This window comes from Monopterus albus, unplaced genomic scaffold, assembly GCF_001952655.1.
Source record: "Monopterus albus unplaced genomic scaffold, M_albus_1.0 scaffold66.1, whole genome shotgun sequence".
In the NCBI taxonomy this organism is placed as follows: Eukaryota; Metazoa; Chordata; class Actinopteri; order Synbranchiformes; family Synbranchidae; genus Monopterus; species Monopterus albus.
In genome coordinates this window covers 2,107,363-2,133,434 of record NW_018127946.1, presented here as the reverse complement: position 1 = coordinate 2,133,434, position 26,072 = coordinate 2,107,363, and the positions used below count along the sequence as shown (strand labels likewise).

At 41.0% G+C, this 26,072-nt stretch overlaps 3 protein-coding genes across 4 annotated transcripts in view; all 3 read right to left on the bottom strand.

Annotated features, from left to right (window-relative positions):
- orc2 (origin recognition complex, subunit 2) overlaps nucleotides 1-1,437 on the bottom strand; it is a 4,361-nt gene extending 2,924 nt beyond the window's left edge. The window contains exons 1-4 of the mRNA XM_020604537.1: nucleotides 1,329-1,437; nucleotides 968-1,039; nucleotides 713-868; nucleotides 66-204 (exon numbers count right to left, since the gene is read on the bottom strand). Of these exons, the coding sequence (XP_020460193.1) occupies nucleotides 66-204; nucleotides 713-868; nucleotides 968-1,037 (365 nt within the window). The 5' untranslated portion in view covers nucleotides 1,038-1,039; nucleotides 1,329-1,437. The remainder of the gene's footprint in view (nucleotides 1-65; nucleotides 205-712; nucleotides 869-967; nucleotides 1,040-1,328) is intronic.
- Nucleotides 1,438-2,435: 998 nt separating this feature from the next.
- LOC109962661 (D-threo-3-hydroxyaspartate dehydratase) lies at nucleotides 2,436-7,206 on the bottom strand. Of its 2 annotated transcripts, none has more exons than XM_020604558.1 (10): nucleotides 6,972-7,089; nucleotides 6,346-6,501; nucleotides 6,114-6,243; nucleotides 5,238-5,388; nucleotides 4,976-5,156; nucleotides 3,701-3,819; nucleotides 3,418-3,544; nucleotides 3,111-3,173; nucleotides 2,923-3,028; nucleotides 2,436-2,820 (listed from the first exon to the last, which is right to left on the bottom strand). In XM_020604558.1, exons 2-10 carry the CDS (start codon nucleotides 6,489-6,491, stop codon nucleotides 2,731-2,733), a joined length of 1,113 nt encoding a protein of 370 aa, XP_020460214.1. In that variant the 5' UTR covers nucleotides 6,492-6,501; nucleotides 6,972-7,089; the 3' UTR covers nucleotides 2,436-2,730. The 2 variants fall into 2 exon arrangements, with proteins under 2 accessions (XP_020460214.1, XP_020460213.1); XM_020604557.1 differs by lacking the exon at nucleotides 6,972-7,089 and adding an exon at nucleotides 7,117-7,206 and having other exon boundaries at nucleotides 2,437-2,820.
- Nucleotides 7,207-8,171: 965 nt separating this feature from the next.
- Nucleotides 8,172-23,446, bottom strand: col6a2 (collagen, type VI, alpha 2). Its single transcript, XM_020604581.1, has 32 exons — nucleotides 23,238-23,446; nucleotides 20,588-20,679; nucleotides 20,310-20,410; nucleotides 20,051-20,194; nucleotides 18,554-18,916; nucleotides 18,451-18,471; nucleotides 18,288-18,353; nucleotides 18,107-18,205; nucleotides 17,967-17,993; nucleotides 17,408-17,434; nucleotides 17,273-17,317; nucleotides 17,050-17,103; nucleotides 16,897-16,959; nucleotides 16,751-16,813; nucleotides 16,594-16,647; nucleotides 16,464-16,499; nucleotides 16,315-16,377; nucleotides 16,111-16,173; nucleotides 15,969-16,031; nucleotides 15,835-15,897; nucleotides 15,695-15,745; nucleotides 15,501-15,599; nucleotides 15,348-15,410; nucleotides 15,121-15,156; nucleotides 14,992-15,037; nucleotides 14,747-14,899; nucleotides 14,535-14,629; nucleotides 13,642-13,823; nucleotides 13,352-13,530; nucleotides 13,202-13,240; nucleotides 10,961-11,295; nucleotides 8,172-9,632 (listed from the first exon to the last, which is right to left on the bottom strand). The coding sequence occupies exons 2-32, from the start codon at nucleotides 20,661-20,663 to the stop codon at nucleotides 9,366-9,368; spliced, it is 3,036 nt and encodes a 1,011-aa protein (XP_020460237.1). The 5' UTR covers nucleotides 20,664-20,679; nucleotides 23,238-23,446; the 3' UTR covers nucleotides 8,172-9,365.
- Nucleotides 23,447-26,072: the final 2,626 nt, after the last annotated feature.

Genomic DNA, 26,072 nt, shown 5'->3' with positions numbered 1-26,072 from the left:
ATAAACACAAAGTGTGCACACTGAAAAAGTCACTAGTCATCTAATAAATCTAGTTAATGCTATACAGTGGAATGAAGTGTGTGTATGTATGACAGAGTGAGTAGTGGAGGCTCTCACCAGTCTGAGCCATGCTGTGGCCACGCTTGACTTTCTGAAAAGTGAAAATAGAGGATCCGGCCATTCGGGACATACCCTCCTCATCGTCTGTAGAACAAAACAAAACAAACAAATACAGAACATCTTACAGACATTTGAACATCATCAAGCTGTACCAGAAGGAAAGCTTGAGCTGGCTTGTAAATTCACCCACTGACTATATGTGATAACATGGCATGAAAATATATTGCATATAAATGCTCGGCTTGTTGATATCTATTGAGAACCCTAATAGAAGCACCACTCCATGTATAAAGTACAAATCAACAGCAAGACAAACTACAGCCTTCAAAATGATCATAAAGATGGATCAGCCCCTCTCTGAAATAGCTTCAACAAAATCAGAACATCATAACCTTAGTGAAGGCAGGATTTATTACAGGGTTGTTGTATTGAACCACATTAGTTGTAGCTAAGTGTACCTTATAAACTGATTAAATATTGTTTTGCATTGTCTAACTTGCAGGTGGAAGTCCCTCTGTTATTAAGGTCCAACATAAAAATGGCTTCCTTCTAAAACACACAGTTATATTACATCGCTGTCTGAATAACCTACCTTCTGTATTGTCTGTTCCTAAAGACTGGATATAATTCTGCTCGTCAAAGACTCCGTTTTCATCTCCAACATATTCTGCGTCCCATCTGGCCCGTCGTACAGCTGGGCTCTTAAAAGTTACCATCTTCTGAACAGACCCACCGTTGCTCTGCACACCTTAAGGAAATGCAAAACAAAAAGACAGACAATCGGTGAGCCAGAGACATTCTTCTCATAAACAACAACAGATAGGTCAAGTGACTCTATTGTCCATACCCTCCTGTTTGTCCAGGATATGCTCCAAAACATCTCGGTCGCCGATGAACTTCACCTCCAACACACTCATGACTGAAAGGAAATGCAACATACAGTGTGACAGTAGCTAGTTTAATGTTACATTCAGCCACGTTTGCAAACACAACAAATAAGAAGTGTAATTAACAAGGCTGGGTGCGTTTCTGCTATGAAAGTCTTTCAAATCAGCATTTATAGTAACCAAATTAGCTGCCAGGGAAACGACAGTGTGTTGAGAAGGTAGAAACACTGTGGACAATCCGCAACAAACAGCGGTAACACAATAAATGTCTAGAAGTTACAAGGAACAGCAACGAAATGTGTCCGCGCTAAGGCTACTTACTTGGTAATGTCAGTGTCGCCCCCCAAAAAACGTAAACAAGGCTTTCATAAAGAGATAGCTAACCCGTGTGACAGTGTGACAACTTTCCGCGCCATCCCAAAGAATTTTTAAATCACGTGACAAGTGAAAGGTCACAGGGTGACCAATCAGAACGCTCGCTTTACTGAAAACACCATTTCCCAAAATGCTATTCGCACTACAGTTTACAACCTGTTGGCTCGAGATTTTGTTAATGACTGAAGACAATGTTTACTGTAGACAACAAGAACTTGAACAGTGGCATATTTCCTAGATTATTATAATTTAAAAAATGTCAACATACTGTTTTTTAAAATTATGATTAGGACATCTATTTTAGACCTGTGGCAAGATGTTTGAAAATGAAATTATAGACAATACTACATTTATTTCTTTTGGGAAAAAAATCAGCAATTTTTGTAGCAATGAGTCTAATGTGTATTACCAAAAAAATAATGTATTAACAATGGACTAAGTAAGCTGCCGCGTGGTGCTTCATTATTAATTTCTTTGCCTATATGTTCATCTTGCAGTACATTACAAAGCTGAACTGTGTATGTCTCTTTCATGGTAATTTAAGTAAGTCCTGCATTCAAAATGTTAAAAGTACCAAGGTATTAGCATCAAAACATAGTACTAAAAGTGCTTATTATACAGAATGGCACATTTAACATTGTGTATCATATTATAATTGCTGATGCATTATTGTATACATCACATTTAATTTTGCAGTTGGTAAAGGGGAGCTAGTTTTAACTGGCTTATATGCTATTAATTTGAATTACTGCTGAGTAGCTTGTATATTTCCCAGTGGGGATCAATAGTCTTATAATCATACTGTATGGTTCTGAAAAGTAACTAAAGTTGTAAAATAAAAGTATGGGAATAAACAAAATATTTGCCTCTAAAATGTAGTGAAGTCAAGGTATGAAGTAGCAGAAAATGAAAATACCCATGTAAAGTACAGGTACCTCAAAACTGTACTTGGGTACTGTACTTAAGTAAATGTACAGAGTTACTTTCCACCACTGGCATTGTGACAATGGTGAAATGATGGAAAGACAACAGTCCTAATCATTTCATTTATTTAGACGTAAAAATCATACAGGTATGTAATTCTTTCCTACATATTTTTTTTCCACATTGCTTCACATAAAACATTTTGTGAATAGGATTAGAAAAAGTCCTATGTGTTATTTAATCACTATTCTTGGAACATGTTGACATGTTTAATTTGGAATGATTAGTACTGATATGTGTTTTTTGCCTCGGAGGAACAGTAATAGAGTAAATATGCTTCATCAATAGTCATCCTCAACATTTGAAATACACTGCAGATGCCACGAGTTTAGCTTTCCTAACAAGGTGATAGGTGAACAGCTGTTCACCACCCGCGAGTGGGAGTCCACTTCCCCAACAGACGGCCTTGAGAGTGCACATGATACACTGGATGCATCGCAGCTGTCGCGCAAGACTGTAGAGATCAACAGAGAGAATGACATAAGAAAAGAGTGACATAACAAAACCAACACATCGATAAACATAACTACAACAACTAACAATAAAGAGTACTAACATGGTAGGGGATCAGTGTGAGCACAGAGCCCAGGGGGAATTTGCTGTAATCTAGCGGTCCTGAGATGGGCTCGACTCGCCCGTGCTCCTGGGTCATAGATAATAACCTGAAGGGAAAAGTCTCTCATCAGAACTTCAGTCACACTTGAGTTTAATCTTGAGATTAAAGGCAATACAACATGGCATTACTTGAGGTTTGGATGCCCTTCAATCACAGCATATCCAGTGGGAAGTTTTCCAGCTCCATCCAGACTGAGGGGAGTGAGCAACAACAGGTCAAAGGTTACATCATGGCCAAGTTGGATCATATTCTACCAATGTAAACCTAAGAGTAGGAAATACAGTGGCCCATAAAGATACACATAATGTATTCAGTCCGGTTGCTATGGACACTGCTGATTTACATGAATGTGTCTTTTGTCATCCTAAAGTGGCAATAAATTTACCCGTCCACTCTGCAAATACAAAACAGGGTAAACAATACAGATGAAGGCACCTGATTCCAGTCCAGCCACAGTCAATAAGCAGCTGGTTCCTGTGGGGACAGTGTCCAATGACTCTTGTCAAAACCCGCACAGCCACGTCCTTCAGACTGCATGAGCCAATCAGTGACTGCTGCACATCTAAAACACACCACAAACACTTCAAAAGTCATCACTGCTCATTGGTGACAACAAAGTACCTAAGCTGTCTTTTTTGTCATTATGCTAATTTGAAGTGGAAGCCTACATTAACAAACTGGTACACTAATACAACTACACTGCGATTCAGCCACACACCAAAGAAGACGTAGTTCCCAGGATGCACCTCGCTGAGCTTTGCCATGTCTTTGACTGGGTGACTACAGGAGGGGGTGGAGCCAATGCTGGACTTACAGGTGATGCCAACAGACTTCAACCTAGACCACAAACCCAAAGAAGTTAAATTTGAGATGGTCTAAACACAGCCTTTCATTAAACATCAACTTAAAAGCCTATTTGTGCTGAGGCCAAAAATTCTAATGTGATAATAATTCAACATAAATCTATGTGTTAACAGAATTTTAAGCTATGTGGGGAAACTCAACAGGCCACAAACACAATGCTGACATCTTAAAAAGTTGATATGGTGACTGTGTTATCAAACAGTTGCCTATTTACACATTTAGACACGGAGGAAGATTAGCATTCATTTGTAGTTGTATTTGTGTCCAACCAGCAAATTTAAATCCAACATTCACTCTTTCTATCTCTTTTTAAAATAATTTTTGGGGCATTTTAAAGTTTTGTTGTCCCTGCTTATCCCTGTTTTTGGTCTCCACAAACTCCTAAGAGAACCATTTAGCTGATAAATGCTCCACACTGGAGGTGAACGATAGCTGCAGCAGATGCTTTAGAGCTGAGGGGATCTGCAGAGTTGGGTGCTAAATGTAACAGATTTCAAATTATTAGTTATTTAAATTATCCATCCATCCATCCATCCATTTTCCTCCGCTTATCCGGGGCCGGGTCGCGGCGGCAGCAGTCTAAGCAAAGATGCCCAGACTTCCCCCTCCCCAGACGCTTCCTCCAGCTCCTTCGGGGGAATGCTGAGGCGTTCCCAGGCCAGCCGAGCGACATAGTCCCTCCAGCGTGTCCTGGGGCCTCCTCCCGGTGTGACATGCCCGAAATGACCGAGCTCCTCACCCTATCTCTAAAGGTGCGCCCGGCCACCCTGCGGAGAAAGTTCATTTCGGCCGCCTGTATCCGGGATCTTGCCCTTCGGTCATGACCCAAAGTTCATGACCATAGGTTAATTAAATTATTATTGATATAAAAGTACCAATTAGAACAGCATTAATGTTTTCAAATCAGAACATGGAAACGTTTCTCAATGTAAACAACTAAGATTTAAATATTCAAATTGTGTTAATATTCCAGTTCCACTTTTGAAGTGTCTGAATTTTAAAGTTCTTAACTCTGTTCTGCAATCTTGGCTCTAAAACAACAGGAGTTTTGTGAAGACAAGACACTTTCACTTCCTCAAAGTGCAGTGGTACACACCAGCACTCTGCTAGCACTTTGCTTTTGTCTTACTTTTCCATGAACTGCAGAGTCAAGATGGTGGTTTCCTGGGCAACACTCTGTATTTGCTCCACTCCTGTACAGTTGTAGGTGTTCCCACAGTGAGCATAAACTCCGGTCAGCTGCACGCCTGCTGTCTCAGCAATGGCTTGAGCCAATCTGAGTGCCTGAGGTTCTGAGTGCAAGATGCCAGCTATGGCAAAGAGCAAACACACAATCATCAGGTGCCCAGAAGATGATGAACAGCTGCACTTTGATCTCCCTGCCTGTTTACCTCTCCCATTGCCACAGTCAAGTTTCAGCCAGATGTGCCACAGCCGGCCATCTCTCAGCGGTCTCTTTTTGAGCTGCTCCAGAGCATCATGGTGATCCAATAAAACCTGGAAAAGATCCAGCTTCTCTGATAGTGCTGCACAACGTTCTACCTAGACACACACACACAAACACAGAGTAAATTAACGTGATTCATATTTGGAGTATGGTTATGACAAAATAAATAAGAAACCTATCTCCCTCACTCTCTCCTTCCCTCCTAGAGGCAATTTCTCCCTCACTCTCTCCTTCCCTCCTAGGGGCAATTTAGGGTCAACCTAAGCTGCATGTCTTTGCGCTGTGGGAGGAAGCCAGAGTTCCCGGAGAGAACCCACATAGGCACAGGGAGAACATGCAAACTCTGCACAGAAAGGATCAGCCAGGACTTGAACCTAGAACTTCCTTGCTGTGAGGCAACAGGCTAACCACCACACCTAAAATCAATCAATCACTGTTTTAATAATGGCTTGATTCAGGTTTAGATTTTTTTGGTTGTAATAGGTATAACATTTTCCATATAAAATGCAGTAATGCACTGCTGCATTTTATAGGTGTGCCAGGGTCCTGTTATTGTACATGAAGGCTCACACTTACATACAACACAGCGCTCATCAATTAGTTAAATTAATTAGCCCACCTGTGCTTGTCCTGCTATAATGAGCAGTGCTTTGAAAAAGGTAAGCTGTTATCCAAGTATGTTGTACAGACCTTGGACTTTAGCCATCATTAATTTTATTGTTTACACTTATGATTTTCCTACACTGACAAGTCACAATGTCCTCTTTGAAAATTTGCATATAATGAATTTATATTTGTATTATGTGTCAGCTGACTGAACCTTATCAAAAGGAAGAGAGTATGCATAGAGGATGTCATCATATCCATGGTCGGCATAGAAAGAGGCCTCTGCCAGTGTGGACACCACGATGCACCTCCGTGATCCACCCGTCATTATGTCAGCACACTCACTAGATATGAACATGAAAACACAGATTCAGACGCAACTCGTACACCCTACACAGGGCTCATCTGTATGAAACTATTATACGAGTGTGTGTGTGTATACCGACAGGGTTTTGTGGGTCTTCATGTGAGGGCGAAGTTGGACTCCCAGCTTCTGACAGCGTTCTGTCATCCTTTTGGCATTTTCCTTCACTTTGTCCACATCCACCACCAGAGCAGGGGTACACAGTGCTGAGATGGGCTCCCCTTCCATACTGGCCTCACTGGAACACACACACACACACACACACACACACACACACACACACACACACACACACAGAGATAATTAGGTCTGCATTTCTCGTGCAATTAAATTTTTGTGCACGACTTGCTTCAATTCTCAAACTATTACCACGGCGCTACTGTTCTTACAAACAAACATAGCTAAAATGTTATTGTATACATGCTTAAATAACATAACGGCCAATCAAAATGACTTATTACTTATTTCCTGCACAGTTTTGCAGTGCCTCCTGTTGTATAATATAGAGACCTTTGAACTTTGAACGCCACGACGTTTTAATTTAAACAAATCTGGTTTTCTACGGAACATCTATTGATTCTAAATAGCATAAATAAACGTCAAAGTAAGCAAAACAAAAAAAAGCATAACGTTAACTACAGCTAAGCTTGGCCACTTTATAAAAGGCTATTCTTAGAAAGCCTAGGTTAACTTTACAAAAGCACTCACCAACAGACCAGAATGTACTATGAATGATAATTTAATAGTCCTTATCTCAATGCACATTGGTAGTAGAACATATATGGAACTACCATAAATACTAAATACTGGACACATCGACGTAGAACTACTTTTATCATTAGAGAAAACGTACACTTGGAATGTTCCGACTGTTGTAGTTACTCTCTTACGGCGTCCTGGAGTGTTCAAACTTCCCCACCAGATGCATTTAATGTTTCCTTTTTTTTTTTTTTTCTTTTTTTTTTTCTTTTCTTCTTCTTCTTCTTGTTCCTCGGTTGTTTAATGCTTAACTTTAGGTGCATTACCGCCACCTTCTAGACTGGAGTGTGGATCACAGGGGCCCCTAACTACTCCTACTATAACAAAATAACCTCATTCAATTCACATTATATTGTCTTGCTTAACCCTGTACTCTTTAAAAACCTAAGAAGTGCTCTGTATCCTATATCCCCTTAGCTTTTTTCCCACACCTCCATTAAACTAAAGTTCATTCCACCACTTTGAACTATAATTTATAGATACCCACCTGAACTTGGGACAAACCATAATAACATGTTCCACAGTTTCCTGTACCATACACAACTCACATTCCCCTGTATTATGCTTCTTCAATGTAATTTTCAATCCAGCATGACCAAATCTCATTCTTGATATCATATTTTCTTACTTCCTATTCCTAGGACTTCCTCTCATTTCTCCTACTTTCCTTTGGATACTGACCATTTCTTTGAAATGTCTTAACTGCATCACATAGATGGAAATCAGCCGTATAATCACTCTCTTGAATGGATTGCAAGTAGTTATGGTGAATAAAGTTATTAGACAGGATAATATAATGTTAAAATAGATGAGTCCATCTACACTAATGAATTTACTGCTTTGGTATGGGTATTTGATGACATGAAAAGAAGCAGGTAATTTCTTTTAAGGGATCAAAATAATTTGAGAGCAAAATATTTTTATTATGGGGAAGGGATAAATATTACATTCCAGTGGAGGAAAATGTAGCCTACAGGTTTTCTATTCTTCTTTTCTTAGCTAACATCATTGTTGAGAGCCATTTCATTGCTGATTAGGTTGCAGGTTGCTGATTAGGCTTTATGACAACTTGCAAAATTGCACCAAAAACATTAACACATCACCCATAGGCCTATAGGCTACACTGTTTCTTTCAAACACAAAAGACGGTTTAGGGGTCACCACATTACACTTTATTTGTATTTAATTTTTACAGATATGGTTCTATTTGTCAGTCAGTGAATGTGCAGTTGACTATATGTGTGTTTGAGTGTGTATGTGTGATTCTTGTGTGGTTGAGTGTGGGGCATTTATGTGTGATTTTGTTTCCCTGGAAAACACATGTCTGCATGTTTTTATCCCATGAACAAACAACAGTAATTACAGCATAAAATGATGTAAAAAAGTTGGTCAAATAGCTTTGTCCTTTTAACTGTTTTAGCACCTTTAATATGAATAATGTGACTTTGTGAAAAGAAAGAGAAAGAGAGAATTATTTTCTGCAAACTGAAAATCAGTACAAAATTCAAACAAAACAAAGCCTACATTTTGTTTCGTACACATTCACTATTCAAACACTTCTCCTCTTGGATACTTCTGAGCGTCTTTGGCTGGAAGTGCTGACCATAGATTTAGAACAAATAGAATAAACACATTACAAATATTGCATGCCTGTGTGTGTGTCTGTTTCTGTTTGTGTTAGTCCTGAACAGATTATTTTGGCTTCTGTATCTTCTAACATAAAGACAAGATATGGAGTCATCTCAGTGCTTACGCCCATCATTCAAAATGATAATGATAACAGAGGTGCGTTCATGCCTCTGTGTTTATGTGGACACCGTAGACTGTATATAAAAATGGACAATGTGACAACTGCCCTGGAGTGAAGTGACTGATTCTAGTATAGGTCATAAATTCTGCCTCCTCCATCTTAGCAGATGGGACATGAGCCACACTGAAAATTCAAAGTACGAATCAAGTTACTTTTTCCAAAATGTGATTTCTGTCATTACAGGTAGATACTATCATGCTGATTTGTGTACAAATGGTCTGATAAGTCAAATTTTAATAAGTTATTTGATTATAAAAAAGGGCCATACTTTGGAGGCTTGACAGCTTTGACTGTTGGCCTGATACTGCGGCTTCACTTCTGGTTGCTAATGCACAGAATCTGGTTGCAAAATGCATCACAAAAGCAAGATGGCCACCCCAGTATTCACAATATTTTGGCTTCACTTTTACATAGAACCAGAAAGTGGTGACGTGTTGCCCATCTTTCTATACAGGTTATAGTGTACACTGTAGGAAGAATTTTCTTTCATTCTACCCATTCTAATTCTATGGCGTAGATGTTACAGTTCCTCACTAACATATCCAGCGGATAAAGCGCTCAAAGAATGCCGGTTTGTTCAGCATGGTGTAGTCATTTCCTCTAAAGATGGCTGACATGTCCCCTAGTGACACCTTTCGCAACACCTCTTCATCTGTGTCAGTTCCCATGGCGATCACCGTAGGAACGCCTTCTGCTCTTCTCATAGCAGATATGCCCTCATCTAGCTGCTCACTGGCTGTGATGCCATCAGTGATGAACACAAAGGCCACCTCAGCGTTGCGACGAGACAAACGGGTTGCCTACAAATACAGCAAACAATGTTAAAGGATTAGTTCAGCATTTTAGGAAAAACACTTACTTGACTTTTTGCCAAGAATTAGATGAGAGGATGAATACCACTCATATATGTGCATGTAAACAAACTTAAGAGAAAATGCTACATTAGTTTAGCATAAAGAGAGAAAGCAGGGGCTAAACAGCATTCACAAATGCCACAAGTTGTAATTTTTTGTGTGATTGTTTACAGATTAAACAAATGAGATGCAGTGTGTCATTTAAAGGTGTTGTTAGGAGTATTTTTGAACTTTGGAGAGGCTGACTGTTTCCCCCTGCTTCAAATCTTAATGCTAAACTAATCTGAGACATCCAGGCTCTACACTTAGAAAAATTGACATTTTTGGAAATACACCTTTTCACTTTCTTGCTGAGAGAACCTGTTAGCCTGACTCAACCAACACTTTCATTACAAATTAATATTGTATATCTTTTATATATCTCATGTTTAATCTTGCCATCACTGTGACATTGACAAGCAACCACAGGTGATTCAGAGGAGTCACTCACTGTGTCTCAATTTAGGGGCCACATCCTTTGCATGCCTATGAAAACATGGCCTTTGTAGCCATTGAAGACCACAATAACTGAACTATGGACCAAATTGAAATGAGACGGTCTCGTCTATGGAAGATTTTCAATTTATGTTACCAGCTGTTCCTGCCCTTACAGTTGTTATATAAAGCACCCCTCCTGTCCTGGCAACCATGATAGCTGGTCTGCTTTCAACCAGCATGTAAAGAATCTTGGGACAAGGCGGGCTGCGAAGGATCCACCAGTTGGAACCTTCATTGCCTGGCCAAAGAAGGACACATTTCTCAGCTGCATTTGAAGGAGCCTTTGAAATGGGATGGCCTTGTTCTGCCGTTGTGATGAGCCTTTGAAATGGGACGGCCTTGTTGTGCCGTTGTGATTCAATCGGTCTTCAAATGCAGCCTTTGAAGGATGGGACACAGCTACTGTGTCTGGTTAAGAAATGGTCCTGCACTTAATCCAGGAAGACCAAAGCTCATCATTTTTGTATGGTTTAGGCAACCAAGATGCCTTCTTTTTATTAATGAGTAGTAGAGTTGCTGGTAGATGGATTAGTCACTTTTGGACAGAACTAGGCTAGTTGTTCTCCCTTGTTCTCCTGCCTTATTAATTGCCTGCTGGCTGTAGGTTTATATTTACAATACAGACATGGGAGCAATTTTCTCATTTTACTCTCAGCAAGGAAACAAATAATAATAAAAAAGCCTACAGATTACCTGCCCACAATAAAAGTAAATCCAACTCAAGTGTGCGTGTGTACCTGCTGAGACAACACATTGTTGACTGCATGGATGATACCACTGCCCAGAGCAGAAGACGAATCCAAGTAGGTCACAGCTGCCAGTGAATCAGAGATCACTGTGAGATTGTGGGTGAGGGCAAACTCCACCTTCTGTTCTGTAGGGCTGCCATACTGCACCAGAGCCAAACGGGCATTTCTCTCATCTGTGGAGCTGCTGGCCAGTGTGAGGCGGCGAGCAACATTCTCAATGAACTCTTTGGCCCTGCGGTGATTCTCCAGTCCCATCCTCTCGGAACCATCCAAGAGGAACACCACATCCACTGGCCTCTGAACACAGCTAGCCACAGCAGGTTCTGGAACACACAGATGTATACAGTTTTAAGTTACACATGTGGTTCAGTGAGAAACAGCTGGAACACAGATATTTAAGGGTCAAATCCAGAAAAAAGAAACACACTATATATGCAATACTACCATACATGCTAGTTGCAGACCAGCTGTCTGACTTCCTCTAATCCTTCTCAGTGGCTTCACCAAGAAAGCACTTTTAGTTTGATGTGCAGTTTTATTCTCTCCAAATAATATGTTGCAGTCACAGAGCTAACATGATACAATAATGTTAAAGTCGCTCAACAGCCATTTTCTTCCAATCAAGAATGATTTAGCCAAGTCACATGCAAAAAAAAAAAACATGCACAAGCCAAGGGCATAACATACAATAGCTCCTTCACATTCAGTGCCAACATCTGACTCCAGTATAATGTGACATATAAAACCAGATATTTCCACATGTAATGGCCTTTTCTTCAACATGAGTCATTCACAGAGCACAAGGAAAAAGTAAAGGCCGTAACCACGGATTTGTGCAAAACAGTAAAAAAATGACATCAGAGTGATTCAGCGAGCTTGTGGTTCACAGTGGAAATGAGGCTTCATCAAAGAGCCACTGTAGGCGCAGAAGCCACATCGCTGGCTCTACAGACGCATCTGCCTCCAACAAATGGATAATACCTGCTTTCCATTTGAAAGTAAAATGTTCCTCCACTAAGGTGGAAGAAATGATATGTATCATATTACAAACAGATAGACTGTTTTGAAATACAGTGTCATTCTTTTGTATTATTTCAGAACATTTTAAGAGATCACTGTGAATCCACACTTAGATTTTTGACCCAACATATACAGTAACTATGCATAAGACTGCTCTGAAAGCAATTGGCACAGCCAGCTTCATATCATGCGACTATTCTGCATCAGCTCAGGTGTATATTGCACCTGTAGAGTTAAAGGAATGCCCACAGTTTTGATAAAATCTATTTTATGTCCAGCACTAAGCTTATTAGTCATTGGCATCCACAATGGCGAGGTAGCACGGTTAGCATATTAGCAGAGTCCGATAGCTTTCTCTGGGTCTTCCATAATGTCTCCATAGACATATTTGAAGGACTCGATGAACAGCTGGGTCCATTGCTGCCTGTCTGCTCCCTGGGCGAGTTTGGCTCTCTGGGCTGTGTATGCCATGGTTGCCACGCCAACACCATACTGCTGCTCACTCAGGCCACTCAGCAGACTGGCCACACCCTCCAAAGAGGTGGGGACCATTGAGGGGCTGCCTTCCTCAGTCAGTAGCATCCAGGGGAGAGGGGCTTGCCCTGTAGTGATGCCCCCTCCTGCAACAAGTGGGCGGAATAACATTGTGGGCAGAGTCCCACAGATACGACGCATCAACACAGCCAAATAAGATGGTGGAGGTACATCGCACTGCATATAGTGCAAGTCTGGCCTATTGGTTTTATAGCCACATTATTTAACTGCACCTCAGTTAAAGAGTTACAATACAATTAATAATTTGCCCGCAGTTCAAGCCACAGCCCATCTAATCTTTAACACAGGTTAAGACATCAGTATGCTTCAAACAGCTTGGGGCATCAGTATTCTAACAAAGCATACTGATGCATCCTCCATCTAAGGGGAAGGAAGAGTGGTGATGACCTGTATGAAACTGATGGAAGAAGTTCAAAATGAGCATGCTTGTCAGATTGTCCTTTTCAGAAAGTTATAGAAAGGATGCCATAAATTCAGACATCAGACAGATGCCTCCATTTACTGACAATCTGACAAGCACTTTGTTTAAAGCATATTGACACATTAGTAATGTTGGTTACTCAGGCTTAAATGTTGATACAATGTGTAAAATCTTTGAAATGGACACAAAGCGAGGATGCAACTTATTTGATGCATATCGTTTCAAAATCTTACCTGATTTACAAGGGAGTTCAGGACATACTACAATAGGATCTAAAGCAAAGATGGAGACACAGTGTCAGAAAACAAAGGCAAAAAGCAAACATCTTCTCATTGTTCAATATGTGAACCTACATAGTGTGTGTTTCCATAATGAGTGTTTACCAGGGCAGAGCACAGTCTCAATCTTGTCAATGAACTCCTCGGCCACCAGGTCTGCAAAGCGCCTCATGCCCAGCACCCTGCCATCCTTCTGACAGGCGATGCTCTTCAAACTCTCATTCTCTTCAACCTGGTAGAACATGTCTCCAATACCGATGGCGCTCACATCAACATTGGGATCACTGCTCACATGCACCGGTAGACAAAAACACAAGCAATGACCAACTTTTTTTTCTCCGCAAATACTAATCTTAATCTTAGTATCTTAAAAATACAGCCTCAGCGTCACACACGTGCAGAGGTAGGTGAGCAAGGAATCATCATCTCTGGGGTCGAAACGTCCATCAGTGATGACAACTACAGTGACATTGGCTTTGGCTCTGCGGCTCTCCTTGATCAGGTTGTCGTAGGCGTACTTCAGAGCAGATGGAGTCCACGTTCCTCCAGCAATCCACTCCAAACTCTTCACTGCTTCCTGAATAGTGGAGAAGGCAGCATGTGAGAATGTGTGCAGACTGGTGGGTGATCTGAGGTCAGTACCTTTCTACAAAGACATTCCTGTCTATAGCTAGGATTATTGCTTTGCTGCTGTATGCCCCTGCCAACGAGTCAAATTCACAGGAATGAAACAGAAGTGAGGTCATGGTGACCTTGACCTTTGATCTCTGACCACCAAAATCTAATCATTTCATCTTTGAGTCCAAGTAGACACTTGTGCCAAATTTGAAGAAAGTACTTTAAGGTGTTTTTGAAAATAAAAAACAAGGAGCTCTTAGATGAAAAGAAGACAAGAAGGAAGAAAGGACTGAAGCAAAGAAATAAGGGTGGAAACAAGAAGGAAAGAGAGCAGGAAGGAAAGAAGGAAACAAAGATGGAAGGGATGATATAATGAAAGAAGGAGGAAAGAATGATCAAGAAAAGAAGGAAATTGTTAGTAGAATCAAATTGTTGATTTTGGTCTATTGGGTGATTTATTGACACTAATTAAATCATAGAATATTGTCACAAATGAAATTGTGATGACTTCCATCGTCCTCAGTGTGCAGACAGCACAAGTGATTGGCTCAGCCTTGATTAATTAAGAAGTATGTGGACAAAAAAGCCATAAGAACAGTTAATTTTACACCCTAAAATAAACTTCTAAGTGATTTGCATATGTGCTTGTGTCTGTATGTGTGTGTGAGACCTTGAAAGCAGGCAGCGAATCAATCTTGGGGTCATTGAGCCGGATGGCCTGGAAGGTTCCACTGTGACTGTACTGAACAACTCCCACCCTTGTGCCTGGGGACATAAGAAACCATGTTTAAACATGCTTAATTTGGCAGCCATTTTGAAACTTTTTCTGACATTGCACAGACTGAAAGACTAAATCTGTACATCATTAAATGTGCATCTCACCTGATTCTGACTGGGGATCTTTGGCAAAAGATCCTAGTCTGCTGATGGTGTTGATGACGAAGTTCTTCTCCAGGGTGAAGTTGGTGAGACCCACTGATTCTGAGCTGTCAATCACAAATACAATGTCCAGGGCTCCACAGATCTTCTCACAGTCTGCAGACAAAAACACAGAATAAATTATTCAACAGCTTATTAGAGTGTGCTTTACAGTTTGTCAATAGCTATACAGTGGTAGCCCCACTCACCACAGCAGCCACATGTCTCTCTGATGTAATTCATGACATCACATTCCTGCATAAAGAAACAAAACACTTCATTATATCTTTCTGTTGATGTGCCAGTGATAAAACAGTAGTCGGGGGAGAAGTTCTTACAGTGAGGCCAGGATCTCCCTCAGGGCCTGGATCTCCCTGTAGAGAAAGAGAGCACATAAATCAAATCCTGTCTCAGCTTTTGTCTCATTTTGGATTACCAGTAGATAATACTGATTGGATTACAAGTAAATATAAGTTGCACCCAGCTGGATTTGTGCCAATTTACTTCATCTGCATTAGATCAGTGAATGGGAAAGCACCTGTTTGTGCAGGCTTTGTGTACTTACGTCACGTCCCCCCTCTCCTCTGGGTCCTCTCAGGCCTGGTTCACCCTGAGGCCCTGGCTCACCCTATTGTGAACAAAGAAATCATAAAATGCATCTGTACATACAAGTCTTGCTGAAGTGACAGCACACATTCAACTACAATGTGTTACTTACTGGCTCTCCCGGAGTTCCTTTATTGCCAGGTTCACCCTTTTGACCACAGTCTCCCCTGCTACCACGAGGTCCACGACTACCCTTGTCTCCTCTCTCACCCTGCAGAACAGTGGAAGAAAGATTTGTCAGGTAAGTGTGTCACTCCAGCTAGCCAATGTAAGGAGACAAAGTGCAGTGGGGGGGGGGTCTGTTACCGATGGTCCTCTTGGTCCAGGATAGCTAAAGCCAGGTCTTCCAGGGTCTCCCTGTACAGAGACAAAAATACAGTCAAAGAAACAGAGAACAAAGTAAAAGAATGATGCTACCACATATATGCATACACACAGATACTCACCTTTGGTCCTTGTTGCCCAGGCTCACCTCTTGGTCCAGCATCACCAGGATCACCTCTGGTGCCCTATCAAACAAGCACTACAAGCTAAATACGGCAAGTTTAGATCTGATGACCAAATCTGACCTGTAACCTACATTTCTCCCAGGCTCTCCTGGTGCCCCTGGTGGTCCCCTTGGTCCTGGCAGGCCATTGTCTCCCTGTTCAGAGTAGAGAAAGTCATAGTGTATGGCTTATATAAACAGATACATATCTTTAACAAAAATACATTCTTCTTACCTTTGCTCCTTCGTTCCCAGATTCACCCGAAAGTCCTCTCTGGCCCTCTGGCCCCATTTCACCCTGAAACACACAGTGAAATCAGTACTGAGCCCCCAGTGGTGTAAGTATGTATCTTAGTGAAACAAATCTTTTGAGCCTATGCAAAAAGTTCATAATAAAGAAATGTTTCACACCTGGGAGATTGTCTACATAAATTCATACCTTTTCTCCTTTAATTCCATCAGGTCCTGAAGCACCTTTTGGCCCATAGTCTCCTCTTCTCCCCTAGAATAGAAGAACCTTTAGAAAACCATCTAGCAACACAAAAACAGAAAGACAGAAGGTGTCAAGAGAGAATCAATCATTTTTACTAGCTCTCCTTTGACTCCTGGACCTCCGCGGTCTCCCTAAGAAACACAACACACTGATAAGCCACTTAATACATATGAATGACTATATGTTTTCATTTATTTATCTTTGTGGTGATGAACTGAGTCTCACTGGGTTTCCTTTCAGTCCAGGGATGCCTGGTAATCCAGGACTTCCGCTTTCTCCCTGTGGAAGAAACATCAGATATTAGTACTTTGCCTCCAACTGTTTGACCATTTAATGTGTCCTCTGGCCTTCTATCCCAGCAATGAGCAGCATTGCAATGTACCTTTGGTCCAGGTTCTCCAGATAGGCCAGGGGGACCAGGTCTTCCAGGTCGTCCAGGATCGCCCTGAAAACAGGACATAATTAATGAGGTAGAATTTAACTACAATTTGGATTGAAGATATTTTAAGCAGAGACAAGATAATTTACCTTATCTCCATCAGTTCCAGGAAAGCCACGTTCACCGACGTCTCCAGGGTGACCATTAGGACCCTGCAAACCATTAAACGCACACCATAAATAGGCCATACCACAACCCACTATGAAGGTAGCAGTAATGAGATCTTGTGCCAAATATCATACTGGGTCGCCTGGGTCTCCTTTGCATCCAGGAGCGCCGATTCGTCCAATTTTACCCTAAAAAGAAGACAAGGGAAAAAAATTACAATACAAAAGAATCCCAAAATTATAATAATTATAATTTTTATTTTTGTCATTTTTTTTGTACTTTTTATATCTAGCATTTTGTTCCTTAAATTGGTTAACAAAAGATCCTCCTTGAAGTTTAGTCTTTCACAGTTCCTACCTTCTGTCCATCAGTTCCGTTGCGTCCTGGGATGCCGGCCACACCCTAACAACAATGAGAAGAGGCAATTAGAGGTGAAAAACCAAACGAGAGACTGGGTTGGAAAATAAATTAGAAATAGAAAAAAAGACCTACCTTCATCCCCTGAGCTCCTATCTCTCCCTGTGGGCAGACAGAATATTGATCATTTCATGCACAATGTACCAGTCCCTATTCATTAACAGATTATATATCATCATAATTTGAGCAAATATTATTATTATTAATCAGTAAACCCTGCAATTTATTTGAAAGTTGTTGTTTTTTTATTTATTCTTTCAAGCATGTAAAGACAGTTGATATGACAACACACATGATTGTACACATAATCCAATATCAATTTGCTTATACCTAGTACATGCTTGAATGGAGTTCTACACCACACAAGTAATATACTAAAGAATTATAACAGTGTTAACATTCTTACATAATTACATTCTTAAATAATTCTCTTCTACACCACACAAGTATTATACTAAAAAAATTATAACAGTGTTAACATTCTTACATAATTACATTCTTAAATAATTATCTTCTACACCACACAAGTAATATACTAAAGAATTGTTACAAAGTGTTAACATTCATACAAAGTTTACCATATAAGTCATGCAGTGATGAACTTGATCTACACAAAAGGAAAGTGATACCTTACCTTCTCGCCCTTATCACCCCGCTCTCCCTACACAGAGGAAAAAAGAAAGAGAAATAATTTAATAACAATAATGTCACAAATAACATTTATGTTTCTCAAACTGCTATGAAGTGATGCATGGGTGAAGTCTGGTGTCTTACTTTAGTACCAGGTTGACCAATAGGACCTTCAATACCAGGGTCTCCCTGTTGACCTCTGTCTCCTTTTGGACCTGGTTCCCCATTGTCTCCTTTAGCTCCCTACAGCCAAAAGGAAAAAATGTCTGTGAGGATGAAAGTGACTAGGGTGTAAATTCTGTAAGTATATGAGTGTGAAGCTCACTTTTTGTCCTCTGTGGCCTTTTGGACCAGGAGGCCCTGGTGTCTCTACACAGGACACTTTGTAGCACTGTGTTATACAGAAAATGAAGAGAAACAGTCAGTGACAGTCAGTCTGAGACACCAATGTTCATATTTCAGATCATTAGTTCTGTTGGGTGTATTACCTCTACATACGACAAATGTTGCTGCGAAGGCAAAAGAAACAAGGTGTCAGCAGAAGAGTCAACAATCATGTTTTATGTCTCTGCATGTCTGCCTGTGGGTTACCATTGTCTTGATGATGCGATCAATGGTGTCTGTCTGTATGAGCGGCTTGCCCTGGCTCAGATCCACAGCCATGAAGTTATCCCTGTAGACCGTTGATGGAGAGCTGGCAATCTCTTTCAGCCCTGTTTCGTCAACATTCTTGGATGCAGCCACAACAAAGATCCGGATGTTCTCATCACGAGCCTTCTCTGCTGCTTCCTTGATTCCCTTACATGGGTTTCCAGTCACATGACCGTCAGTGATGACCACAGCAAATCGGAGGGCCCTGGGGTACAAGGGTGATTCTAGGATCTTCCGGGTCATGTTGCTGAGGGCACAGTCAATGTAGGTACCCTTACCTAAGTATGAGATTTTTCTGAGCTCCTGGGAACAGTGATAAGGGTGAGATGTTGTCATCAAGTTGTAATTACCAAACAGACATTTTATTACCTGGGAAATGTATAATTATTTGCTTTTGCCCAAGGGGATAGAGAAGAGGAATGCTATTGCTCTCATATCTGTCTAATAGATATAAGACTATAGTCTGAGGCAGGTTAGCTTCCCTAATCATTAAAACCAGAAACAACTAGCCTAGCTCTGTCTTAAGGTAACAAAATCCACCTACCAGCACCTCTTTAGGTGCAAAAACAACCATTTGACTTGTTATCATGGGTTGTGTGTTATGTGCTATGTGCTATGAACTGTGTCTTGGCAGGGAGCAGCTGCCAGGTAAGCAACAAGGTACGTTGCCAGACATTTACTGCTCCCAGCCAGGAAATATTGTGGCATGTAACTACACTTTGGGTTTTGTATGAATTAAACAAACAAGATATAAACAGTTCATAATATGATGCATTGACAGAGCCTGGCTTGCATACAATAATAGGATGCAGAACTCTGTGATTTCTGAGTATTGTTGTTCCAACACCCATCTCCATTTGGACTATTTAGAGCTGTCAATACATTATTGCCTGGTGCAGCAGAGCTGTCAATACATTATTGCCTGGTGTTTACCAGTGTTTACCAGGTGTTTACCAGTGTTTACCAGTATGTTACCCATGCAATTTCTAGGATAAAAATCATAGTGTCCAAATACATCTCATTTAGCACTTAATTGATTGGTTAAGTACAGAAAACAGTCTAAAAATTCAATCTAATCAAACAATTGAATCTTTAATTTAGTGGTATATGTGAGATGCATCACATCAGCTAACTCTAAATTGGTCCTGTTTTGCCTTCTGTCATTTTGCCTGGTTTGCCTGATACTGACCTTTACTTGCACCTAACTTCCTGCCTGCCTAGCCCGTACTTGTTTTGTATGCCTTTGCCAACTATTAATGCGCCTACCTGAACTACATAAAGAAACTTTGCCTTCTACTTGTTATTGGGTCTTGCTTTTGAGTCCAACTCTCAGAGTCAGAACAGCACATGCACGTATGTACTGTATGTGTGCATGTGTGTCACTCACAGTAATGAACTCATCCTTGGGTGCGAGCTTGCTGAACACCTGTCACTCACAGTAATGAACTCATCCTTGAGTGTGAAGTTGCTGAACACCCTCTGTGTCTGGGAGAAGTGCAGTCCACCGATTTTCCACTTGAGCCGCACAACACCTTTAAATTCAGCATCGTCTAAACGCTGTACAAACTCCTCTGTGAATTTCTACAACAATAAAACACAACATATTATACAACATGGCTAATACAGCCAAATTGGTCAACTGTCATTTCACAATAAAATGGAACTATTGTGCGATCTAGTATTAAACTAGAGCAACCTTGATGCTCTCCACTAGTGATCCAGGGGGCGGCTCCTGCAGAGCAATGGTCTCAGATGTGTCTATGGTGAAGTATACATCTATGGGACATTCGTTCTTCTCTGGAGGCAACACACAAGCACATACACACACACAAAAAAAAAACATTTAAACATTTTACAATTGAAAGACATTTAAATCAAGACAAAGTGTTCCCAAGTCACTAGAACTGTGGCAACATATTAACATGATATGTTACTAAAGCTTGGAAGCGACAAAGATTCTTTCTCGGCACTCACTGTTACACTCTGGTGCCTGGCCATCAGCCAGGGCTCCAAAAAGAAGACAGAGCAGGATGGCCTCTAACCCCAGCATCTTCGTTTTCTCCTGTCTGGCACAAGAAGGAACAAAGCACACGCAACAATCTGTTTCTCTCTGTCTCAAAATTAAACTCATGAAATAATAAGATAAAACAAACAGAAGGCAATTAAGAATCAAGACAATTCACATGGTATATGAGTGTATTAGTATCATCTGATTGCCAAAGTGAATCCCTAATAACCACTGTCATCAGTGACTATTGGGGATAGACTCATCAGAGTCTATGAACAAATGCCTGACTGGTGCCAAGGGAACAAAATGGCTGCCACGGAGTTGCATAACAGAACTGAAGCCATCATATGAGTCCAGCAAGGCTCTTCTTTTGATTGATAGTTTGTCCTTTGTTATCCTCAAAGGGTCGATTTCTTGTACAGTCAGTAGTGCACACAGAATTCCTCAGCACAGATAAAACAAATAAAATCACATAATATTGTTTCAAAAGCCAGTGGCTGCTGGGACAAAGGGTTTTTCACTCTGCATTTTGGCCATCTGAATCTGCAACAGATGGAAGCAACATAAAGTCTTTGAACAGGGGATGACGGGAGTCTGTTAAAATGTTTTGGTACTTTTTCAGGATCCTGTCCTTATGTAGGTTAGAAAGGTCATTAAATGCATACCTTGAAAATACCCTGCAGCCTATTACTGTTTTTAAACCTAACTGATTTGGCAAACAAAAGAAAAAGTAAGAAGAGATTCTATAAAATATGAGTAAAACATCTTCATAAAAGTTCCATCAACATTAAAATTCTGAAGCTTTCGAAGAAGGAACATAGGCTTTCTTCCAAACAGCATCAACTTGTGGTTCAAAGGTCAGTTTGTCATCAGTGATAGTACCTAAATATTTGTACTGCTGTACTACCTCAAAAACTGGATCATTGATCTTTTGGTTTATTAATAAAAACTGTAATAACAGACATGTGACTGATGTCAACCTCATGTATTTTACTAAACATAGCTCTTAACGTGCTGCCAAACAACACCCATTACCTATGGATGTTCAGATCTATTAAATCTATTTAGGCCTGAGGATAAATTCACTGTTTTACCAAAGGAAATGTCCAAGCCCAAAGACAGCAAAATTTGATTAATTATCTAACACCTCATCCTTTCAACCTATGGAAAAACTTCACAAATATTGCTTTCGGTGGAAAAATGAACAGTCTGGTTGTATTTGACAGAGACCAGGCTGCTAATTGAATATACTGTAATTAGCATCACATTTTGGTTTAAACCACAAGATTTGTCAAAGCCTCAGTCCACTCCCCTCCAGAGGATTTCCCTACCTTCAAATGGGTGAAATTGGGTTCACTGGGTGTCATGACTCGATTAACCCATTAGGGGGCCTTGATGCTCTGATCTGTGGTTTTAATTTGGTATAAATGAATATAAATATGCAAAAGGCAGGTGATAATGTATAATCTGTCATTTATCATTTGAGCTGTAGATAATCACCTTTATTTGGCTAAGTATGTGACACACACAAGGAATTTGTTTCTGGTACAGAACCGAGGCAGCCACCTGTGGCACCAACTCACACCGATGGCTCTAACTATCGGGGGTAACTTCGGGGTTTAGAGTCAAATCGAGGCCTCTAACCATCGGAGGCAACTTGCGGGTTCAGTGTCCAAGATTCGAACCTCCGACCCGCCGGTTGGGAGACGACTGCTCCACCCACTGAACCACAGTAGCCCCCATATTAATTAAAGTATATTACCACAAACTGACCACATCCAGGGGTCGCTCTACATGATACTACAGCCAACATGTCAGCAAAGTGTAGGGGTGGTCTAGTGCCTATCCACCACCCCTAGTGCACATCTACACTGGAGCTCGAAACCCAACAGGTATCATCCACTGATGCCCGCTACAACAAACTGTGTTCTACTGCAAATAATCACCTTTATGAGGAAATGCTAACTGAATAATAATTACACAGCATGCATTACATTTTAAATCCAACATTTTATCGCTGAATTCCACCTTTTCAGTCGAGCAATGTACACAAACATTTCGTACTTCAAGTTTTTTTTTGTTTTTGCAAAGCAAGTGAAATACAACTTGAATTCTAATTAGCTCAGACTTGCTTGTGGCTTTTTTCTATCCAGCACTACTTTCAGAGTAATTCTTTAATAGGCCTTTTTGAACTATCATTTTAAGTGTGCACACCAACCAATGGGCTGTGGCCCCCTCTAGCGGACAGACAGCTGCAATCTACGAGTTGTCCCTGCAGATGTTCCCACTCCTCTCCTGCTGTCCAGGCCAGGGATAGAGTGGGAGTTCTCGTAAGTTTTCATCACTGCACAGATAATTATGATGCGAAAGTGTGCAGCGATTACAGCATAGGCCAGTTCATGTCAGTTTTAGTTTGTTTTTGATTTTGTGGATTTCAGAGTTTGTTTGGTTTGGTTGAGAAAACCAACATTTCAGCTAATGAAAGATTTAGGCTTAGGAAGGTTTTAGGGCATGAAAAGAGGCAGATGGAAAGACGATCAGAGATATACAGGGGGAAGGGAGAGAAACGGGGAGAGCAGAGTTTGGCGCATTGCTGTGCGTAAAAGTGCAGCTTACCCGGACTCTTCCCAGCAACTTCAAAACTTTGTGAGCAGCAAATCCTCTGCTGATTATGTCCTCATCTCAACAGGACGGAAAGCCGAGAATAAAGAGGATAGACACTGGAGGAAGAAAGTGGAAATTAAGCCCTGGATGCGCGTTTACTTGCCGCAGAAGAACCGTCCGTTCGCTCTCCTGTCCCGGTCCCGTCAGAAACAGGCTCTGGTCCCTCCCACACGCACACACACGTAACAACCCTTGCTTGTGTCTGGTGGTCTGTTTGTCCGCTTGGAGGCGCCGTGGCTCCGCGGGAACATGTGTGTGCGCGTGCGTGTGCACAGGCGGCCTATATGCACCAAGAAAGGAGGTTGCCAAAGCGTAGCAGGACTTTTGAACAGTTTACCCCCTCGAAGACGCATTAAACTCCACAAACATTTGTCCGGTTAGCATCACGAGATGTGACAACTTTATGGACGTGGCCGTCAGCTGGACACATGGCGCAACTCTGGGCACAGTGTCCATGTCCCTGAGACAGAGCATTTATGAAGCTTTGCAGTTAACTTCATGCATGTGCTGAGTCAGAGTGAAATAAAACATGATAAGGCACAGACATAACCCCCACACACGTGAACACACACGCACACACACGTAACAACCCTTGCTTGTGTCTGGTGGTCTGTTTGTAATTAGTAAGGCGAGTGAGATGAGTTTATACTCAATATGTAAACACTGACAAACTGACCATGAGTCTGCTCTCCATGGTTATGTTTATGCATGTAGGTGCTTCAGTTTTTAGCTTTGTATGTGTTTGAGTGTTTGTGTACAGGATGGGAGGTCTTCCCTTCAAAGGATTTACCATATCTGTACACACCTGCAATTGCATTTTCACCTACCCATGTACAGTAAGACTGACTGCAGCAGCAGTAACACTGGTTGAACCTGCTGTAACTGTCCAGTTAGTCTGATTTTTTTTTATATGGCCTGCAGAGCTGCCAATACATTAACTAGGCACACTGCCACTACTGCATTATCCAGCGCATAACACAGGAGACTTTTGTATCCATGTCCACATCTGTTTCATAATAGGTTATCAAAATAAAGAAGGTGTTCATTTAGATGAAATCAGTATGGAAGATGTTGATGTGAATGACATAAATCATCCAGAGAACTATTTGGAAGCCACATCATGTCAAATGTGCATTCAGATAAAAGTTTCCCCCTGAACTCTGATGTAAAGGTTTGATCTTTACAGACAGTGAGATGTAATGAACGTATACAAGCACATTTCAACATTGAAGTTCTTCCTTCCCTTTGCAATTTAAGTTTATCTGATAGCACACAGGGTTACTGACTTTTTGGAAGTGGTTGGAGTTGAAACAGCAGTCAGGATTTTGACAAGGCAACCAAGTAGGAGAGAGGGGATCAGAGGAAAAGGAGGAGGAGGACGCCAGCTGTTGACTAGAGTTATTACTGTGAGCTCTTCTGTCTTGGACAGAGTAGGGTTTTTCCTTAAAAAGAGAAGAGGAGAGCAGTGGCGCAATATGCTTGTGTGTGTGTATGTGATGGAGAGATGTGGAGGTTGGGAGGCAGGGTTCTGGTCTCTCTTAAAACCGTGACTCATAGAAAAGGAATGACCTTCCTCCAAAATGGGGGTAGGCCAGTCTGTCCTTCTCTCATTCTGTCGTTCCCACACATTCTCTCTCACTCTTAAAGTTTTTTTTAATTTTTTATTTCTTTCACATGAACTAAAAGAGCATTTTAGTCTGGGGGGATTTCTGCATAATCAGTTCCAGAGTCATAAACAGCTCAACAGTGCCAACATCACTACAACATTTTTCTTACTGCTCCACAGAAAACACACAGAGAACAATTTGCTTCATAAGCAAACAATTGAAACATAAGAGCAAATCAAACATATGCATATAAATGCATGTGCACACAGCCAGAAAACAAACATGTTCATGTTGTCTGCAGCTGCAAAAATGAGCACAATGACAGCTCTTAAGGCAGTCCTATCGCTATGACTCCATTTGTGTATGCAGGTGAAGTACATCTTCAAGATGTTCCTCAGTGCAGCTCCTGAAACAAAAATGCTATTTAAGAACAAATCATTGGGATATTACACTGGCCTTAGGATAAAGGCCTTTTCCTTTTTGCTTTGTTTTGCAATCTTTTCCCTCCTTTTCTCCAGATGTGCTCGCTGTTCAGACATTCATCTGGGAATCGTTACCCCAGTACATCACACACACACTATTGTGTGCTCATGATATACACATGGCCAAGTCCATGTGTGAAACGTAGGCCATTTCCAGTGGATTTCAGTGGAAATGTTATGCTGACTTTGGAGAATAAGCTGCTAATGAGAGGTCCAGTCGCTTTGGCTGCAGAAAACTGGAGGAAGGGGGAACTTGGAAGAAACCTTGCATACACAATACACAAACACACACAAATCAGACAGACATACATGCACACATGCTGTAAATCACACACAGAAATGTACATCACGAAGCATGTAGTCACACCCTGCACATCTGCACACATAAACAAGCGCAAATCCAGGATGTACACTCTGATAAGTGTAGTTTTGGCTCTAGCCTTTCAAGAATGACTTACACACAGGAAGAGCTGTATACACAAACACACACACACACAAATACACTCAGAGCAGTGGCCCAAAATCAGGCCCACAGGAAGACAGCAGGCAAATAACTCAAACTGAAACAGTTCCACTGAAATTCTACTGTAGTCTAGGTGTTAGATTTAATATAAAACATGTCTCTTAGCTTGTTTAGTCATAGAGAGGAAGAAAATTTAACATCGATGTGTCCATAAACAATACAAAGATGTCTGCAG